At 35.3% G+C, this 21,626-nt stretch overlaps 2 protein-coding genes across 3 annotated transcripts; one reads left to right on the top strand and one right to left on the bottom strand.

Moving 5' to 3' along the window:
- Window positions 1–13,634: 13,634 nt before the first annotated feature.
- On the bottom strand, window positions 13,635–21,216 carry BDBG_06345. 2 transcript variants are annotated; one of them, XM_002623451.2, is made up of 6 exons: window positions 20,273–21,216; window positions 18,149–20,185; window positions 17,849–18,089; window positions 15,779–17,795; window positions 14,540–15,709; window positions 13,635–14,480 (listed from the first exon to the last, which is right to left on the bottom strand). In XM_002623451.2, the coding sequence occupies exons 2-4, from the start codon at window positions 20,006–20,008 to the stop codon at window positions 17,743–17,745; spliced, it is 2,154 nt and encodes a 717-aa protein (XP_002623497.1). In that variant the 5' UTR covers window positions 20,009–20,185; window positions 20,273–21,216; the 3' UTR covers window positions 13,635–14,480; window positions 14,540–15,709; window positions 15,779–17,742. The 2 variants fall into 2 exon arrangements, with proteins under 2 accessions (XP_002623497.1, XP_031579373.1); XM_031722572.1 differs by having other exon boundaries at window positions 18,149–21,215.
- On the top strand, window positions 13,662–16,778 carry BDBG_06347 (uncharacterized protein). Its single transcript, XM_031722573.1, has 6 exons — window positions 13,662–14,489; window positions 14,559–14,790; window positions 14,848–15,170; window positions 15,240–15,616; window positions 15,678–15,892; window positions 15,938–16,778. The coding sequence occupies exons 1-6, from the start codon at window positions 14,155–14,157 to the stop codon at window positions 16,670–16,672; spliced, it is 2,217 nt and encodes a 738-aa protein (XP_031579374.1). The 5' UTR covers window positions 13,662–14,154; the 3' UTR covers window positions 16,673–16,778.
- Window positions 21,217–21,626: the final 410 nt, after the last annotated feature.

Here is a 21,626-nt window from a genome sequence, read left to right as displayed (position 1 = left end):
TTGAATATCTTGTTTTATCTTTTGATCTTTGTAACACTTCAGCCATCTTTCAGATCTATATAAATAAGACACTGCAGAGTCTTGTTAACATCTTCTGTATAGTATATCTGAATGACATTCTAATCTTCTTGAAATCAGAGAAAGAACATGATACTCATGTTCAAGAAGTGTTGAGTCACTTAAGATGATATCAACTCTATATAAACACTGAAAAATGCTTATTCTACATACAGAAGATTGATTTCTTAGATTATATTATTGAGATGAACAGCATTTCAATGAACAGAAGCTGAGTCTCTATCATTGAGAACTGATCAGCACTGCAGATATATCACAAGATACAGATGTTTCTAAGATTTATAAATTTCTACAGACAATTCATCTATACATATTTATAAATTACTGCTTCTCTTACAGATCTGTTAAAGAAAAGTGTGAAAGACAGAAAAATAGAACTGTTTATTCTCACTTAAGACACTGTGCAGATGTTTATGAAATTGAAATAAGCTTTTACAGATGTCACAATACTGAATCACTTTAACTCTAACTTACTCAGTCAGTATAAGACTGATACATTCAGAAATGAGATCTGTGAAATCTTTTCACAGTTGATATCAGAGATCTTTCAACATTGAAAGAATCAGAGAATAATCACTTCTAAGAAAACAGACAATGAATTATCTGTGAGAGAAGACTTTTTCACAGAGTCTATAAGATACTGTGAATGAAGATCAGTGATCTTCTTCTTCAAGAAGTTATCACTTATGCAGAGAAGATATGATACTCATGATCAGAAGATGTTAGTAATTATTGAATTCTTTAAGATCTGATAACATTATCTTCAGAGTAGTAAGTACTCAGTGTAAGTTCTCACTGATTATACAAATCTGCATTACTTCTTAACAACAAAGAGCTTGATAGAATGTTAAGTCAGATGAGTAGAGCTGCTTTCAGAGTATGATTTCTATATCTGATATTATTCAGATCAGCTTAACCCTGTCAATATACTGTCTAGACAGTCTGATTATAATATTATTAATACAGAGAAGAATTCTATAAAAGAATCTCTATCATCACTGTAGAAGAAGCTGACTGCAGAGAATTAGAGTTCTCTGAAACTCAGAAACAGTGTCAGTAAGACAGCTGTGTGATTCAGTATAGAAGATAAAAGAAAACTCAGATCTCTGCAGAGAACTGACACTGAAGATTATAAGCTTCTCATATTATATCTTATAATTATTAAATTAATAAAGAATAAAACAGTCTATAATCTTTTAATCTGACTACTTTTGAAATTTATTAATAAGTTATAGAAGAGAAATATCTCTACTACAGCTTGAATTCAGAAATTAAAGAAGAAAGAATTCAGTTTAAACTTGAAAGAGACAGGCTCTGAGTGAGACAGTGCTGCTAAGAAATCAAGTCACTGATAACTAGAAGAATATGAACTTCTACTGCTAAATAATTCAGTCTTTATCTCTTATAGCAGAGTGATACATCAGAAGTTATTAAGAATTCATTATAATAATCTTCATACAGAGCACTTTAGATTAGAGAAGACTGAGAAGCTTCTAAAATATAAATATATTTAAAACAAGCTTCAGACAGATATCAAAGAGTATATTAAGACTTATAATATCTATCAAAGAATAAAGATCTCACAGTATAAGTAATATAGTAAGTTAATATCACTGCCTGTTTTAAAGAGCTTATAACAGAATCTATCAATGAATTTCATAGTTAATCTGCTGAAGTTGATAAGAGTTAAAGAATATAACTCAATTTTGATCATTATTGATCACTTCATAAAGATAATCAGATATATTTCTACTTATAAAAAGATTAAAGCCTCTGAATTAACTGATTCATTTTTAGATATCATTATTTATGATCACAGTGCTTTAAAATCATTAATAACAGATTGAGAATCTCTCTTCATCAGTAAATACTGATCAGCTTTTTACTATCATCTTATAATAAGATGTTTTCTCAGTACTGTATTTCATCTGTAGACAGATAATCAGACTGAATATCAGAATCAGACACTAGAACAGCATCTTTGAGTATTCTATTTATATTATCAGAATGATTGACTCAAATATTTTCTGACTGCTAAATTTATATATAATAATATAAAGAATGTAATCTTAAAGATATCTTCTTTCTATACTTATTATAAATACAATTCTTTATTACTCAGTGACATCATGAATAACATTTCAAAGAGAGAGATAGACAGTCAGAATATTGAACAGATACAGAGAATAGAGTATTTCTCAGTATCAGAAGTAAAAGTGAGATTGAAACTTTTAAATAAAATATATAAGAAGATGATAAAAAGTATTCACTACACTCAGAAGTAGTAGATAAAATACTATAATTAAAAACATCTTTTAATAATGTTCTTGATAGAGAATTCAGTGCTACTTTCAGTAAAGAATATCAAGATAATGAGACTGTATAAGAAGCTCAGTGAGTGATGACTAGAATCTTTCTCAGTAATAAGAGTGATAAATAAGTAGATATATAAGTTGAAATTACTCACAGAATTGAAATCAATTCATTCTATTTTTCACATTTTCTATTTAAAGCTCTATAAGTAATACTCTGAGATAAAGCTGTCTCAGCTGAATAATATCAAGATCAAGAGTGATACTGAATATCTTATAAAGAAAATATTGAATAAGTGAACATATTACAGTAAGCTTCAATACCTTGTTAAATAAGAAGATTATTTATTATCAGAGAACTTATGAAAACTACTTGAGTATTTAAAAAATACTGAGAAAGAGATTATAAGCTATGAGATAACTAGTAGAGATTACTCTGTTACATATCAGAGATATTAAATAAGAAATACTGCTTAAGACTTCTCATTTTTCTTAAAGAGTTTTTTAGAGATAATCTTGTAATAATGAGTCAGTGTCTTATAAGCTCTGTAGCACTCTTCTTCTATTTTCTCTCAATGAAGTTTTTTAGAAGTTTAATAAGACTATACAAGTGTAAAATTTCTGAAGTGATTAATAAGAAAAGAAAGAAATATTTAAAATTAATAAAAAAGATTGATATTATTAATCTGCAGACTACTGCTATTCTAATAAGATTACAGCTCACTGAAAAAGTAAAAAGAAGAAATCTCAGAGTCTACTTATTAATAATTATATTCTTATTAAACTCATTCTTCACTGTTAAAGTCTCTGATACTGATATCTTTATCTGCTGAGAAGTTAGTACTACAGTACTGCAGAGAAGTATACTATAGAAGAGTATAAGAGATACTTAAAGTATTAATTTATTAATTTATAAAACATCTCAGTCATCTATTTTAATTAAAGTAAGATTCTCTTTAATTAGTAATTAATCTCTATAATACTTTTAACAGTGATACTGACTAATCTCTTCTTAAGATCAGTCATTCTGAGATGTTTTTTTATCTCAGAGATTCACACTTTCATCTTCTTTTACAGATGAGTAAGAAGAATCTTTTCAGTCTTGACAGAATCTATCAATACTTGAAGCTTTGAGATTCTCACTCTATACTGCTTAGATATCTAGACTTCTTATCAGAGCTGATATAACATCTTTCTATAAGATAATACTTACAGAGAGACAGAAGTTGTTGTTACAGATATAATAGAAATAATAAGAGTGAGAGAAGAAGCAGATATATAAAATCCTTCTCTTCTTCAGCTGCTTGATACAGTGTAGACAAGTAGCAGTACTGATCAGAGACTACACTGAAGTCTTCTCACAGAGAGAAGATAAAGAAACTGCAGGATTCTGCAGACTCAACTCAGCAGCAGTCTGAGCAGAGCTCAGACATGCTGTGAGAGAGAAACTACAGATTGAGCTTCTTGAAGTCACTGTCTCTGAAATCAAGCTCTTCCCAGATTCCTCTCTGAATGATCACACAGAGTCATATGCCACTGTATTGACTGAGAGGGGGGGCGGCGTTGCAACAGCGGCGGGGAGGGCAGGGAATGAACTGAATGCAGACACACCAGCTGACAGAAAAGATAACATCTCACTGCAAGGCACAGCAACTATCACTGCAGCTGCAAGAGAAGCAGAAGAAGATATGACAATGAGAGCAGTGCTCCCGCAGCTCATTGACACTGCTGCCTTCAACCTGGCTTTCTTGACAGTCACAGAGACTGCAGTTGCATCATGAAGACATTTACTCACTAGAAAATATCAGAATAAGCCTCTTATTATCTTCTAAGAATGATGCTCTCATGCACTCACTATTACAGATGAGAGAGGGGGAGAAAAATGTATCACAGAGAAGAAGAATCTTTTCAAAAACTTCTATCACTACTGTTAACTTTGTCTCTAAAATACATTACTTTTATAGAGAATTTCATATATAGAACAGAATATGATAAGAGATCTATAAGTCATTTATTAACTATATTTTTCACATTTCAAATCAATATATAAGAAACTCACTTATCATGTGTTTAATTTAAATGAAGATGAAAAAAGAAAGATCTACACAGTTAGTAGAAAAACTCATCTATTTCTTTATACAGTATATATACTGTCAATTGATTGATAATCATTACTATATAATAAAGATAATTTCTAATTTAGTAATCTTAAGAGTATAGAGACTATACTCTTAAAGAAGAGAGTATTATTATACTCTCAGTTATATCAAGACTCTGTTACAGTTTCATATAACTTATTACTTTCATATGAATAATTTCATCTTATCTGAACTGATTTTCAATCACTCTATGACATCATTCAGATATATCATAGAAAGATTTGATTAATGAATATAAGAATTCTGCTTCTATACAAGATCAGCAGATTACTCTTTCTTGACAATGAGACACTGCTGAGATATCACTTCAGTTATTCTCACTTATGAAATAAGAGAAGAGTATTCACTCATTGTCTATATAGAATAGCTAGATGCTGACTTCTCATTAAAGAAGTCAGTAATTTGTTTTTTCTTCTACTGAAATATATACAAGAGTTACTGCATATCTTATATAATCTTCTTAGTATACTAAGTATCACATCTGTGATATTCTCATAATAACTCTGTAGTCTACAAGCTCACTATTCAAGCAAGATAGTCAAGCTCACTTATACAGCTTCTCAAACAACTATCTCTATGTAACACTGCTGACTAGCCACCGCTTCGGTTCCGTCACATTACATCAACTGAGTCACGCTGGCGTATCTATTTAACATTCTGACTGTTTATCTCTCTCTTTGAAATGTTATCTATGATATCACTGAGTAATGAAGAATTATATTTATAATAAGCATAGAAAGAAGATACTTTTAAGATTACATTCTTTATATTGTTATATATAAATTCAGTGATTAGAAGATATTTAAGCTAATTATTCTAATAATATAAATAGAGCACTTAAAGATACTATTTTAATATCTGATTCTGATATTCAGTCTGATCATCTGTCTGCAGATGAAATGCAGTACTGATAAAATGTCTTATTATAAGATAATAGTAAAAGACTTATCAGTACTTGCTAATGAAGAGAGATTCTTAATGTATTATTAATAATTTTAAAGTACTGTGATTATAAATAATAATATCTAAAAATAGATCAGTCAATTCAGAGACTTTAATCTTTTTATAAATAAAGATATATTTGATTATCTTCATAAAACAGTTAATAATAATTAAAATTGAGTCATATTCTTTGACTCTTATTGACTTTGATAGATTAACTATAAAATTCATTGATAGATTCTGTTATAAGCTCTTTGAAATAGACAGTGATATTAACTCACTGTATTACTTACACTGCAGAATCTTTATTCTTTAATAGATATTATAAGTCTTAATATACTCTTTGACATCTGCTCAGAGCTTGTCTTAAATATATTTATATTTTAGAAGCTTCTTAGTCTTCTCTAATCTGAAGTGCTCTGTATGAGAATTATTATGATGAATTCTTAATAACTTCTAGTGCACTGCTCTACTATAAGAGATGAAGACTGAATTATTCAACAGTAGAAGTTCATATTCTTCTAGTTATCAGTGACTTGATTTCTTAGTAATATCACTCTGCTCAGAGTCTGTCTCTTTTAAGTTTAAACTGAATTCTTTCTTCTTCAACTTCTGAATTCAAGCTGCAGTAGAGACATTCTTCTTCTATAACTTATTAATAAATTTCAAAAGTAGTTAAGTTAAAAGATTGTAGACTGTTTCATTCTTTATCAATTCAATAATAGTAAAATATGATATAAGAAGCTTATAATCTTCAGTATTAATTTTCTATAAGAACTCAGATTTTCTTTCATCTTCTATACTGAGTTATACAGCTATCTTATCAGTGCTGTTTCTGAGCTTCAGAGAACTTTAATTCTCTGCAGTCAGCTTCTTCTGCAGTAATAACAGAGATTCTTTTATAGAATTCTTCTCTGTATTAATAATATTATAATCAGACTGTTTAAACAGTGTATCAGCAGAGTTAAGCTGATCTGAACAGTATTGAATATAGAAATCATACTCTGAAAGTAGCTCTGTTCATCTGACTTAATGTTCTATCAAGCTCTTTGTTATTAAGAAGTAATACAGATTTACATAATTAATAAGAACTTACACTGAGTACTTACTACTCTGAAGATAATATCATCAGATCTTAAAGAATTTAATAATTACTAATATCTTTTAATTATGAGTATTATATCTTCTCTGTATAAGTAATAACTTCTTGAAGAAGAAGATCACTGATCTTTATTTATAATATCTTATAGATTCTATGAAAAAGTCTTCTCTTATAGATATTTTATTATCTGTATTCTCAAAGATAATTATTCTCTAATTCTTTCAATGTTGAAAGATCTTCAGTGTTAACTGTGAAAAGATTTCATAGATCTCATTCTCAGATATATCAGTCTTATACTAACTGAGTAAATCAGAGTTAAAGTAATTCAGTATTATAATATCTGTAAAAGCTTATTTCAATTCTGTAAATATCTGCACAGTGTCTTAAGTGAGAATAAACAGTCTTATTTTTCTATCTTTTATACTTCTCTTTAACAGATCTGTAAGAGAAGCAGTAATCTATGAATATGCATAGATGAATTATCTATAGAAATTCATAAATTCTAGAAACATCTGTATCTTATGATATATCTGTAACACTAATCAGTTCTCAATAACAGAGACTCAGCTTCTGTTTATTGAAATACTGTTTATCTCAATAATATAATCTAAGAAATCAATCTTTTGCATGTAGAACAAGCATTTTTCAGTATTTATATAGAGTTAATACTGTCTCAAGTGACTCAACACTTCTTGAATATGAGTATTATATTCTTTCTCTATCTTTGAAAAGATTAGAATGTTATTCAGATATACTATATAAAAGATATTAATAAGACTCTACAGTGTCTCATTTATATAGATCTGAAAGATGACTGAAGTATTATAAAGATTAAAAGATAAAACAAGATATTTAAAATTACTGTACTTAATATGAAAAGCTATTTTTTAAATATTATCTTTATTAACTCTGATTCTATGAGAGATATTCTGTATATCAATCTTTAAGAACATCTTTACTTCAGATAATTAATTGATTATCTCATTAATTAACAGTAATAAATAGTAATTCTTAACTATCATCTTATTAAGACCTCTGTAGTCTATATATAGATGTAGTCTACTGTTCTTCTTAAGTACAAAGAGTATAGATGTCTCTGCTGAACTCTTTGATAAGTATATTCAGTTCTTTGATTACACTTTCTTAAGATATTTATACAGAATATTCAATTTCTTTACAGATAAGTTATAAAGAGATCTGTACAGTGCTGTTACATTATCTTCAAGATGAATCTTATATTATATCTTAGTATTAGAAAACTTCACTGCTTCTCTTTCTATAAAGATATTCTTATAATCTGTAAAGAGATATTATATTTATCTATCTTTAATAATAAATACTGCTGCTAATCTTATAGTGAGAGTGATAACTTCTTTATCTATTCTCAAGTCTCAGTCATCTACTACACAGTATATTAACTCTATCTTTTTCTCAAGATTCTTCTAATGAAACTCTTCAGATTTCTCTATTACTGTCTCTTTATCAGTGAGATAATACTGTCATATCTGAGTAACTGAGTTAATGAGAGAATTGTTTTCTCTCAATCATAGAAGATCTAGAATAATGTTCTTATCTGTGATATTAACTGTATGAAGAAGCAGACTGCTCTTCTTAGAGATTTCTTCTAAGTCTGTAGTCACATACTGTGCTTAAATTATGTTAAAACAGTGATACTCTATTTTATTGATAAATTTCATATAATCTAACAGATCTATCTTCTTTCAATTCTTCATTAAAGAAAAGAAATAGAATATGAAGTTAATATTCACTCTGAAGTTAAGTAAATATCTCACTGATATCTTCTTATTCAGAATATATATTATAATTGTAACATAAACTTAGAGATATAAGAATTATTAATTCTTCATTTCTTTCTCTTCTTTATCTTCTATAGATATATTTATCAGAAGAGAAGTTAACTTTAAGAAGATATCTTCTCAGTTTCTTCTCTTCTTCAGCTTCTTATAATTACTGATATAATGATTATCAGCTCTGTAGTTAAAACAGAGATCTTTATTAAATCTTTTTTAATATTTCTTCACAGTGAGTGAAGAATCAGAATACTTGAAATTCTTCTTTACTTTCTTCACACTGAAGCTGTCACAGCACTGTTTAGATTCTATTATTAATTACTTAGAAGAAGTCTTATTAATCTTTTTCTTAAAGAATTAATTATTCAAATAGATATGAGAAGTCAGGTTGATAAGATCAGTATAATTAATTGATAAACTCTGATACTGTGATATCATTATCTGCATCTTATGAGTCAGCTTTATGAGATAAAGCTATGTCTTTAATTAATTCAAATCATTGATCAATTTCTCTCAATATTCTTCAAATCTTATATTGAAATCAGAAGAATTCTCATTATTCTGTTAATATAATAAGTTGAACTGCTGTACTGCTGTGAAGCTGTGATTATAATAATCTTTGATTTGATTCAGTAGAAAGTCTTTGAATTCTTCTTAAGTTATAACAGTATTAATACACTCAAGCTCTCTCTTCTTAATAACTTAAGTAGTCATAGAGATGCCTTCAAGAAGGTTGATGATGTATATTACTCATATCTTATAAGTATTATACTGGCTCAGATTAAGGTGGAATTTTTATTCCAGAGTATGAGTAAAGCTGTGAAATTCAGATAATGTATTTCTCTTATATCTTAAAGAATCTTCAATCTTAATCTCTCTATCTTTATAATAGATGTAGATGTGTAGAGGCTGCAGCAGTGATAGAGTAATTGAAGAACTTATATCAAAGTATACAGTGAGTTCAGAAATCTCAGATTTCTGCTGAGATAAAGATATACATACTCTAGAGAATGATATAGAGTTTCTCTCAGAGAGTGAGATCAGATCAGTCTCAGTATAAGTGTATAAGACTATATTAATCTGTTAATAGAGCTTGACTGATTCAAACTTATAATCAGATTGAGTAATTTGAATTGTAATATAATAGAACTGAAGTGATAACTAGTCAGTGATACTATATAGAGATAGTTGTTTAAAAAGCTGTATAAGTGAGCTTAACTATCTTGTTTGAATAGTGAGCTCATGAGCTCCAGAGTTATTGTGAGAATATCACAGATATAATACTTAGTATACTAAGAAGATTGTATAAGATATGTAGTAACTCTCATATGTATTTCAGTAGAAGAAAAATAAATTACTGACTTCTTTGATAAGAAGTCAGTATCTAGCTATTCTATATAGATAATGAGTGAATACTTTTCTCTCATTTCATAAGCAAGAATAGCTGGAGTAATACCTCAGTGATGTCTCACTGTTAAGAAAGAGTAATCTGCTGATCTTGTATAGAAGCAGAGTTCTTATATTCATTAATCAGATCTTTCTATGATATATCTGAATGATATCATAGAGTGATTGAAAACCGGTTTGAATGAAATGAAATTATTCACATGAAAGTGATGAGCCGTATGAAACCGCAGTGAGGTCTTGACACGGCCAGAGACGTGACACATTGCGGGGTTTAGATCAGATATCTTGTCAATTTTTATAGTTAAGATTCTGATAATAACTGTTCTAATTGTTGAATCTAGCTGCTGACTGTTATGACTGATTATAAGTCTTAGTCAGCTTGACTTTATCAGAGATCTGAGAAGAATTCAGAGTATTAGATATTCTGAACTTGATATTATATTTAAGATTGACTTTCTTATTTTCATAGAATCTGAAAGATGACTGAGAAGCCTGTTATTACAGAGATCACAGTTTGAAACTGATAACTTCTTAATTCTTAACTTTTCAATGAAATTCATTGAGTGAGGAGAAATCATTTACAAATTCATCTATGAAACAGGTTACTTACAGCTATGCTTCAAGATCATTATAAAGATACTGAATTAACTAAATTTAATTATTAATTTCAGCTTCATGCAGAAGAGTGATTTTGTGAGTTAAATAGAATGAAATTAAAAGCATATGCCTGGTAATGAAACAGTAGTACAGATGTAGTACTTCTTATATTACTTATTATTATAATCTTCTGAATTAATTAAGCAGTTCAGTTTCTTAAAAATATATACTATTACTTATTTTCTGAACTGTATTCAGTTCTAAATCTATAAGTTATTCAAGAGCTTCTTATGAAGATATTGAGAGAGAATCATGAGCACTGCTTATTCACTGTATATATTTGCAATTTATTAGAAGTGAAGAATGAATATACAGACTTCAGTTTTCTCAGAGTTGAATATCATAATATCTTCTAATTTGAGTTTAACAGAATAGTATTCTTCATAATACTGATTGTCTCTAGCTGAGATTTATCAGTGAGAGTGATGACTCTTATAACACTCATAGTATATAAGATATTCATTGCAGTGATATCTTTCTCCATCTGATAAAGAACTGAATGAAGAGAATAACTTATTAAAGAGAAACTGAATATTATAAGATTTACACAGTGATTCTTATATAGTGTTTCTGATAACATAATTTTCATATTTCTTGATCTGATGATGCTCAGAATTATTTATACTATAATTCATATTCTGATATTCTTGTATTTAAGCCTGAGTGTTCAGAGAATTGATGAGATATGTAAATATCATATAAGAATTAATGTTAATATCAGACACTTGATAAGTGATATTGAAATTAAGATGAAAGAAGGTCTTTTAAACTCAGTTATTAATAATTAAATATATTAAGACTATTATAAATTGCTGAGACTTGTCTGATTAAGTGTTAAAATTATCTGAAATCTTGTTCACTGATCTGAAACCTGATTATATATTATTATAATTGAAAAACAGAGAATCTAGCTACTGTATTCAGAGAGTCTCTTACTAATAGTCATTATTTAAGCTAAATAATATAGACTTATTATCAGCTTGATTTGAATCTCTACAGAATTTAACAACTCAGTCAGTAAATCAGCTGATAGATCTATGAGATATTATAAAGCTTTTAAATTATTCTCTTACTCTTATCAGAGTGATGATTCTGAATAAGTCTTCTTTCAGAGTAAATATAATCTTGACTTACTTAAAGTTAGTAACAGAGACTATGTCTATGAGTTATTATAGTTTTTTATTCTTAAAGAATATATAGTATAGCAGTATAAAAGTAGTATTAATTTTAAACTGTATCTTTGAATAAGCTAAGAAGATAGATTGAGCTTGTTTACTCTTATTTACTGTAGAAAAGATCTTATCTGATAAGTCTATAAAAGATTTCAAACTGCTTATAACTAGACTGACTGTTAGAATCATAAATTTCACATTTAATCTTATTTAATCTGATCTCATACATTTCTTAATATGAATTCTGCTGAGACTAGTTATTAAAAAAACATGTAAAGTGACTATATATCAGATCTTAAAATAAAACTATAACTTGAAAAAAATAAGAAAGTAATTTCATTTGATCTCATTTAGTCTCATTCTTGATATAAAGTTACTATTTTTAGACATTTTAAGGTTTTTTTTAGACTATTTTTAATTTTTTAAAAAGTAACACTTTTTAATAATACTCAAATGAGATTTAAAGTCATTTAAAGCAATAAAAATAATTTAAATTAAGAAGTGAAAATTATAATCTCATTTGAAAAATATAATAAGAGTAAATAGTAAGTCTTACTGAGACAGTATAAGACTACTATCTAATGTTAAAACTGTGTAATGAAATCAGTTGAATTAATAATAAGACTATTAAAAAATCTAGTTCTAATCTCAGACACAGTTACATAATTAGTCTACTTATAATAGAGAAAGAGAAGAGAGATATAAAGTAACTTCTCTCTTAATTCTCTAATATTCTATCAAAAGATAATTGATGTAGAGAAACTTTATACTATTAACTAATAAAAATATTACAGATATTAAGTTGTTTTAAAGTAAGCTCTTTCTCATAGAAGATGAATAATAAATAAAGAATCTCTGATTAAATTAACTTTTAATAATAAAAGCTAGATCTTGATATCACAGTGATCAGTTTCAACAGATTATTTCATATTAATAAGTACTTAATCTTTTCACAGTATCTGCTATAAACTCTAGAGTAATCTTATAACAACAGTTACAGTAGTATCTTGACTAAAATATTCTTGACTGAGATTATTATGTAGACATGCTATCATTATTATACTAGATAATCAGAAATATAAAAGATAGTTGATTCCTCTAAGTAGAATAGCTAGGAGAAGAATGAGAAAAGATTAGAAAAGATGAGTAGTTCTCAGAATATACAGGCATACTGAGAGTTACATGTATGACATGTTCGCGCGGATAACGCGTGGGTTACACGTATGAGATAACTCGTGGTCGCGTATACGTGACAGAAACTGCTTCTGGAAGAGAGGGACTAATGTGATGAGCTGCGCCCGATCAATCATATAGACTATTTCATTACACTTCACAGATTTCAACTGCTTCATTCTCAAACATGTATACTCTGATTCTCAGTCATTCTTGATCACTGATTCTCAGCTATCACTCTGATTCTCAGCCATTCTTGATTGCTGATCCTCAGCTGCTACAAACACATATAGATTCTTCCACCTCGAAGTCTCACTGTATACATCATCACATACATGTATAAATATTCACTTTGATCACTGATTCTCACACTTTCTCTTTCTTTTCCTTCTCTAATGTTTTTCTCTTTATTATATAAGTTCTATTTATTATACTAATCTATTCAGTGTAGACCTCTTACAAAATTAATTTTAAGTTTTCAAAAATTATTGTATAAGTTGTAACTAATTATCAATATCAGAAATAATATATATATATATATATATTTAACTATTATAATTTACAAATCACTATAATATATATATATCAACATTTTTTCAATATTGATATTTATAATATTAATATATTTTTAATAATATTATTTAATAATATAATCTGATAATACTCTCTTTTACAATATTAATATATTTTAAGAAATATAACAGAGATTAATTAAGATTGTTTATTTACTTTTATACATTGATAATATTCAATTTGAGTTAGTACTAAAATTATAACTAAGTTAAGAAAGAAGATTATTTTCTCTTATAATAATTCTTCTTATATATATCAGTGATCAGTTATTATCTTTTATACATACTTATCTGGCGTGCAAATGGCCGAAAGCGGCCTTCCCGCACGGTCGCTTATGGCCGTTCCCTCGCCGGAATTGCCTCCACGCACCACGTATCTGTACCGCCCACGCACCTTCACCCCTGTTGCGCCAGCACCATTCCAACTTTGTTCCTGTCTGATCGTAACGCTTCTCCCTTCATGTCGCAAGTTCAATCGCCCGTATGGTGGTTCCATCACAACTCTTTAGAACAGGACGAAAATGGCCTTCCCTTTGCTCGCCCAGGTCCAAAATGAGGGTGGGCAATCGCCCATCCCTCTCTCCTCCTTCTGTGAAAGAGGTCACCAGCTGCAGTCTTTCCTCCAACTCTGATATTCACTACTCTCTAGCTCTGCCTCTATACACCATTTTCTATCAGACTGCTTTAGTTTGTCTATCTCTGTTGCTTCGCTCGATACTTTACTTTTCTTCCTGTCTTCGTTGTCCTTCTCAGTCCCCGGAAGAGAAGTATGATCCGTGGAGGTGAAGATGATCCCCGCCTGTCAGATAGCGATCCAGATAGCGGCTACAACAGTGGCTGCTTCTCGGATGCTGAGGACTCCCAGACGGACTGCTCGTCTGTCTCGGGCTGCGATGAAGATACCAAGGCTGGTGCCGACAGCGACATAAGCGACGACGAGAACAGTGACGACGACGGAGAGTGGCTGCAGAATCAAGAGGAAGAACATCCGCCCGAATATTATCTGCAGCTGGCAGCAAGCCTCGATACATCCAAGCTTCGACAACTGCGTTACAGTCCAAACACACAGGCGAGACTTGACTGGGTCGAAGAGCACTGGAAAGAGTAAGCCACCCTCCTCCTAACAGGGAGCCGCATTATCAACTTTTACTTACATCCCGTCTTTCCTACCAGACACTGCAGCTATGTCGGCTGGGACGTCACCGAGGCCTATCATGACATTACCATTCGGACCCTCTACTCGTTTCTCTCCTGGGTCTGTGACCGACGTTTTGGGAAGAACGGAAGACGAAGGGGGATCAAGCGCCTCAGCTCCCTGCAGACTTTCTGGAAATGGTTCCAGATGGTGTACAAAATCGGGGCCGGCAAGAGAATCGACCAGGAGATCATCACCAAATCCCAGGATGTAAGTTATTCGCCTATCCTCTCCACCCGAGAATCCGAGAACTGACCTTCAGCACAGCTCCTCAGGTTGATCGCAAAAGAAAAAGGCCTCAGCGAGGAGGCAATAGAGAAGGGAACAATGTATGTAGAGGATCTGGCGGAGTTTTGCCGGGTACTCCTCGCAACAACCGAGATGCTGTTCCTCGTTGGGTATCTGCGTATCCAGTTGATCCTATTCTGCCACTTCGCCGGGTACACGTCGAATCGACCGTCCGCGATACTGGACATCCGTTTGGGGGATCTGGAGCTAACTCTGGTGAGAGACGCCGTGTTTGGACGGCCCCGCCTGGGTGGTCAGGTCACCTTCGACTATACGAAGAGATTTTTGGGCAAGAAAGCAAGGTAGGCCTTTGTTGACCCTGGTAGCAACGAACGCCACAGACCCTCAGCTGACTGAGTCTCACCGGGAAGCGACACCTTCCCTCTTCCAGAGATCATCTACGATCCATCGCTGATACTCAGCCCCCACGTCTTCCTCCTCGGTATGCTGTTTCACTTCAAAGCATTCAAAGACCCCAATATCACCTCACCTGAGAGCCTGTATAGATTGGATGTTCTTAAAGGGCTAAATCAGCAAAAGCTGCTCTTGCGGGAGGACCTGAGAGATAAGTTCCTGTTCTGCGAGGCTATCCGTGATGGGGAGACCGTCAAGCTACTCCAGGCGGTGCGGCTCTCGCCCAGGAAGGTGAGCTATCGAATGAAGAAGGGCGGTGAGCTGACGGGGTTTGAGCAAACGGTCAAGCCATATGTATTGCGCAATGGTGCCGCAAACAAATTGAATGAAAATCGTAAGATCCCATCACACCATATGCTTTCTCCCAACATCCACCGCCTCTAACATTCATGCAGCGGACGTGAGCGATTCAATGCAGAACCAGATTCTGAAACACTCCAACATCAGCACCTACGTAAAACACTATCAGAATCGTAACATAACCGTAAACACCTACCGGAATTACCGTGGACTCGACCCAAAAGCAGATGACTACCTCAATCTAAACTCAATGAGCTTATCCATTGACCCACGTCGACCCTGGAAGCTCAAAGCCCAAGAGTCCCGATCAGTCAATGAACAGCCGAAGATCTGAAAACTTGCAAAATCGCTCAAGAAGCTCAAGCGGAGGCGCGACGCCACGGCTCCTGGAAAGAAGCGTGATGCGTTGGAAGACCGGTGCAGAGAAGCCCAGAGGCGCCTGAACAATGACAAGCAGCACGCAAGGGTGAAGCTGAAGAGGGAGAAACTGCAGAGATACAATGAAGAACAACCGGTCATTGACAGTAGACGCCAGCTTGAGGGCCAGATAGTCGACGAAGCGATGAAGAGTGTGCTGGAGCGGACGGAATATATGATGCCAGAGATGATAGTTCTCATCGATGCCCTCCTAACGCTCCCGAGGGACTCTTGGGATGCAGAGCAGCAGAGGCGAATCAACGCGATCAATGCAATCACATCATACTGCGGGGTCCAGGAGGGCTCCCTGCGCCAGTACCGAAGCCCGGACGTCAAAATGACTCAAGACAGAGAGGATGCACAACCGTCGGTAAATAAGCCACCAGTACCCGAGGAAGTTATTCGCTTGACTATCATCAAGTGCAGTGAAGCCAAGCGACCAACGATGTGTTTCCTCTGTCTTCAGAACGAGAAGTTGAAGCACCAGGAACGTATACAGTCCTACCATGCGGGCAGTATAACCAAACACTTTGAGCGAAAGCACCTGAAGGATTTTAAGAAGCTCGATTGTAAGACCTGTAAAGTAACGCTTGACACCCTGAAGGACCTCCTGATCCATGCAGAGCAAAAGCACGGAACCGTCACTCGAAATCCGAGGTATCTAAGTCTCTGATGCTCGCGGGGGCCAGGGGCTAGGCTTCCCAGGCTGTTTGATCTCGACTGTGTTGCTGTTGTGTTTGGTTGAGCTGGATTCTCGACCAAAGTATGCTATTTATCGCGTGCTAGTTAATCATAAATCTCTAATAAATTTGAACGAGTTCGTCTACTTCCATAATGTAATCTTGATATCATCGAGAATAGCGACTTCATTCACTACTCAAATCCTTCACCATTCTATCTGATCTCGGATTCGTCTGGCACGTGGCCTAAAGCCACTTCGATCTCATATTGAAACGCCTCTCCAGTCGGCTTTACAGGACGCTGGTTCCGTCTACCTTCAGCTAACGAGGCCGTTTGAGAACCCGTTCCCCATGCCTGACCTGGCTGTCCAGCATCTGATCAAGAACATATTCCTCATCAAAAAACACCTGCTCCCCTGTTTCATCTTTCCAACAGCCCCTCGCAAAATACCTGAAGGCAGGATCGCGTGAAAACTGGATCATTTTGATATACTCCCAGTATTCTGGATACCAGCCCGCGAACTCCCAGTCGATAATTGCTGTAACCATGCCGTCTTCACTGACGAGGATGTTGTGGAGCCCAAGGTCACCATGTGCAAATCTTAGTTGGTGGTTATATTTTCTCAGGCAATTTTGGATTGTATCGATGTAGAATAGACCGCGATACTGCTTCGATTCCGGGTGGATTAGAGAGACAAGCCAATTATTGAACTCAGACTCGGTCCTAAATGGTCCACCGAATTCAGCGTGGCGGGCGCGAACATCGACTGCGGGCCCACCATCAACAGCACCAATCAAAGCCGTTGTTGGTGCCTGTATACTGTGCAGTTGCTGTAAAATTCCCTCCAGATCTTTAACTACTTGACAATTGCCCTATCGTAACCGGTGATATAGCCGACGATGATATGGTATGAGTTCTGCAAGAGGATAGTCGATATACTAATCGAATTCCGAGCAAATGCTACCAGACTCTGACATGATATGGCAATCAGAGTTATTGGTCAAACATTCGACATTGTCCTCTAGCGAATGAACCGTAGTGACCTGGTGTTCCGATGGATAGTCAACATCGGTTACGGATAGGCTGGGGACCGGGAGAGGGCTCGTTGCCATTCACTATATCAACCCATTAGATACCAAATATGTTCGGAATGGAATGCTCTTCATACAAAGACCACGGTTGCCAATGAATTGTTTGCACGTAAAAGCTCCTTTTGCGAGGATGTCAAGCTGTTTGTTCAATTCTTCTCGTTTAGCATGGTGTTCTTCTGACTCGCCTGCGATCCGCGTTACGATATCGTCTGGCATATTGAACACAGTAATGGGAGAGAGTATGGCACCCAGTGCCGAAACGAGCTTCATTTCAATAATTTCGATCGCAACATCGTCAATGAACCGTTTTAAAGCAACCTATGCCGCAGTTAGTCGAGAGTCACCTCTGCCGGATGGTTGCAAGCTTTGAGAGTCACCTTGTAATAAGCCATCATGTAATCCAAGGCCTCACTAGCGGCGAAAAATCTCATGTCCGGCTCCGTGCGTTCGACAAGGGAATCAAGAAGCTGGTGTAAGCTATCGTCGGAGCGTAGTTCCTTGTATTCAGTGTCGAGAGAAGATATGCTAAAGAAGTTCTTTAAGATTGTGGCGTACTCGGCTTTCTGCCGTTCGTTCCGTGTCTTCTGGTATGTTTCCGTGAAATAGTGATTGTAAGTAATTGGGTGGCCTCTTCTGTGTGGTGCAAGCAGTTCACTAGTCTTGCTGTTCAGCATTTTCAGCAACTCGTTTAAAGAAGGCTCTACCACGTCTTGCAAAACCTTTTTTGTGGTAGTAGCATCAGCAGTATGGGTAATGGCCAGGTGGAGAAAGTCTTTCGCAGCCTCCCAGACCATCGTGATATGCTCGCGACAAAGTTTCTCCCACGGAGCTGATTGTTCAAAAAACAGATCTTTCACAATCATAGGATTGAAAGTTCCAGGTAGCTCTCTGCCCTTCGACGTTTTCAAAAGTGCTTCTATGTGACGAACGAATCCTCCATGAGTGATATAAACTGGGTGCTCGTTCAGGCATTCAGTACTCTCGTTCTTCACAATTTGGCGATAGTTGCCGTATTGGCTAATTTTATCTGAAAAATCTTGATTGAGATTCTGTATCACCGCACGTATACGTTTCTGATAGCCAATGTTCGCGGTGGTTTCTTCGAAAAAGGGCTCGTTGTAAGTACCATCGACGGCTGCTTTAACTAAAGACTGATAGGATTGGCTAATCTGGAGGAGATAAGATTTTTGCTCCTGCAATGATGCCCGAGGCTCTCCAAGTTTCTCTAACTCGCGGTGTGCAGTGTCAATCTGAGCATTGATTTCTTCGATCAGGCTGGGCAACTCCGCTGCAATCTGACCTAGAAGAACTTTGCTCAGTCTTCCCCGTAATTTATCGATGCCTAAACTCGACCGGGGCATGTCTTCCCAAATGCCCTGAGAGAAAAATAGCCTTTCCTCGGAATCCCGTTCGGCCAAGGATGGTGACCCCTTATCAGAGTCCATGTTTTTCAAGGCATGCCATCCAAGACGAAACTCAACTTCTTGGTTTTTTGCGAGAGCGACAAAGGTTGATTCGCTATCCGACCCGACAGCCAGCGTATCAGGTTTTGTAATGACCCTTAGCGTCCGATGGCCTGATACATCGGCTTCACGCGCGAGTTTCAGTACAATCTGGTTGGCAATATCATTTTTGGCGGATACCACAGCGAGGATAATGCTTCGTGGTTCTTTCATGTAGGCGCGGACGACATCCTGTACCAGTTCAACATCCGATGCAGACTGCTTTTTGGTCTCGGAATGTATGAGACCGGGGAGATCCACGATTGTAAGGTGCGGACGATCGGGCCCCGAAACTTCGACGCGAAGGAGATCTTTAGAGAAGGCTTTCCCATGTGTCGAGATCCCCATGGCCGCCTTAGCTTTCTCGACCAGTGCCGGAAAGCCTTCGAAGCTATCGAGCGTTTCACGAAAGGTTTCAAGCGAACGCTGTTCGGACTCACTTCGGGAGCCATGGGGGACGATTGATACGCTCACTCCTATCTGCGGACACTTGCGGAGCACTAACTCGGTTGGAAATCGAGTACACAGGTTGCTCTTAACGGGAAAGGAAACGCCAGAGATGGCTTCCAACGCCGAACTCTTTCCTGAGGATTGATCGCCACACACAATAATCTGTGGCAGCGAGATATAATGACTGATGCCCTGTGAACGGAGAGTATCCACAGAATTCAACAGATCAAGTTGGTCTTCAGTGCACAACCCTTCCAGGGCATCGGTGGTAAAGTGTCTTAGCATTATATCGCGAAGACCTTGGAACAAATATGTAATTCTTCTTGAAAGTATGAAACACAGGCTATATGGACACTAAAAGACACGAGAGAAATAGAGGCGTCACGAAAGTTAAGGAAGGTAACGAGGTGGGCAATACTTTACTATAAGTAGATGTGCAATCTGGTTATACCGCTGGTTCATCTTTGCATCCAGTATCGTCAGAGGATCTTTGTGCAACTGTGCCTGGTGGATTGTACCTCATAGTATAAACCTGCTTGGGGTACTCACAGTTCAAAGCGAGATAATGTCGCTATTTCTGCGTTGGATTTGTCATAGTACGCTGTCGCACCGCATAAACAAGAAAAATTCTCCAAAACCCGAGGTATAGTTTCTGTCTGGCAATCCGGCAGTAAAGTGCTCTGGGATCTTGTAATGATCACACCGATAGTAACATTGCATCTTCGTGTATCATTTGTTCATAGCCTTTGAAATCCCGTGCCCTGTTCGGTAGGCAAATGGCTTTCCAAGTGTGAAGCTTCATCTCCATATATCGCCTTGGATTTTTTGTGCCAGTACTTCTCGAAGTAGCGGATAGGCAATTCAAATGCTCTTCGTGTGGGTGTCCCCATTTTGTTGAGTATGCGATATTAAGCCGCACTTGAGCAACGCATACTTGGAATTCATGTTACACGAAAATTCACTGTCTTTGTTACGACGGCCCTTGCGCGTGAACTTGGCTTCAAGTCGCCCCAGATAGAAACATTGCTCGGAGCCACCCTGATAGGCTTATCGCTCGAAACGCTCTGCTCAAAGCTCGAAAACCGGGTCAATATCGATATTTCCCGGAAAAGTTCGACCTCCTAGTTGATCAAATCACTCAGTTTTTTCGGGAAGCACAAAGCTGCAAGACTGAATCAATTTATAAGTTGTTCGCTGATATCTTTAAATAAAATTAAGGCTCGATGCGGACAGCCTACTGGCTTCTTAGAGGGGCTATCGACTCAAGTCGGTGGAAGTTTGAGGCAATAACAGGTCTGTGATGCCCTTAGATGTTCTGGGCCGCACACGCGCTACATTGGCAGGGCCAGCGAGTTCATCACCTTGGTCGAGAGGTGCCAGCGGCAAGGTAGCCCGTATCTCTTTCTTGATGATCTTCACACCGGTAAAGGGAATATGACTGAGCCTGTGTCAGGAAAAAGAGGTTATACACTACTGAACGCCACCAACATCGTATTACTGTGTATACAGAAAACTTGACCTCGCTAAGTGCGCCACTTGACCTCGTTATGTAAGCTGACCTCGCAAATGTGGCCCGTGCCACTACCTGACCTCGCTCAATACATCTTTTCTTGTAATTTGAAACCACTCAATTATTTATCATCAATTCTACAATCAATTCAAAATCAATTTAAAATCAATTTAAAATCAATTTAATACTGAAATTATTCTTGAATTTAATAATAAAGTAAGTATTTATTGTGAGAGAGGTTGAACATGATTGATTGTTATTGTTATCTAACTAGTAGCTAGTGAAAGCTAAATATATGTGTGTGAGTAGACTGGCCGGCGGGACCATGAATTTCACATTTGGTCTCATTTGGTCTGATCTCATACATTTCTTGACATGAGTCCCACCAGGACC

Source organism: Blastomyces gilchristii (genome assembly GCF_000003855.2).
Source record: "Blastomyces gilchristii SLH14081 genomic scaffold supercont1.13, whole genome shotgun sequence".
Classification (NCBI taxonomy): domain Eukaryota; kingdom Fungi; phylum Ascomycota; class Eurotiomycetes; order Onygenales; family Ajellomycetaceae; genus Blastomyces; species Blastomyces gilchristii.
This window is presented reverse-complemented; position numbering and strand designations above follow the sequence as displayed.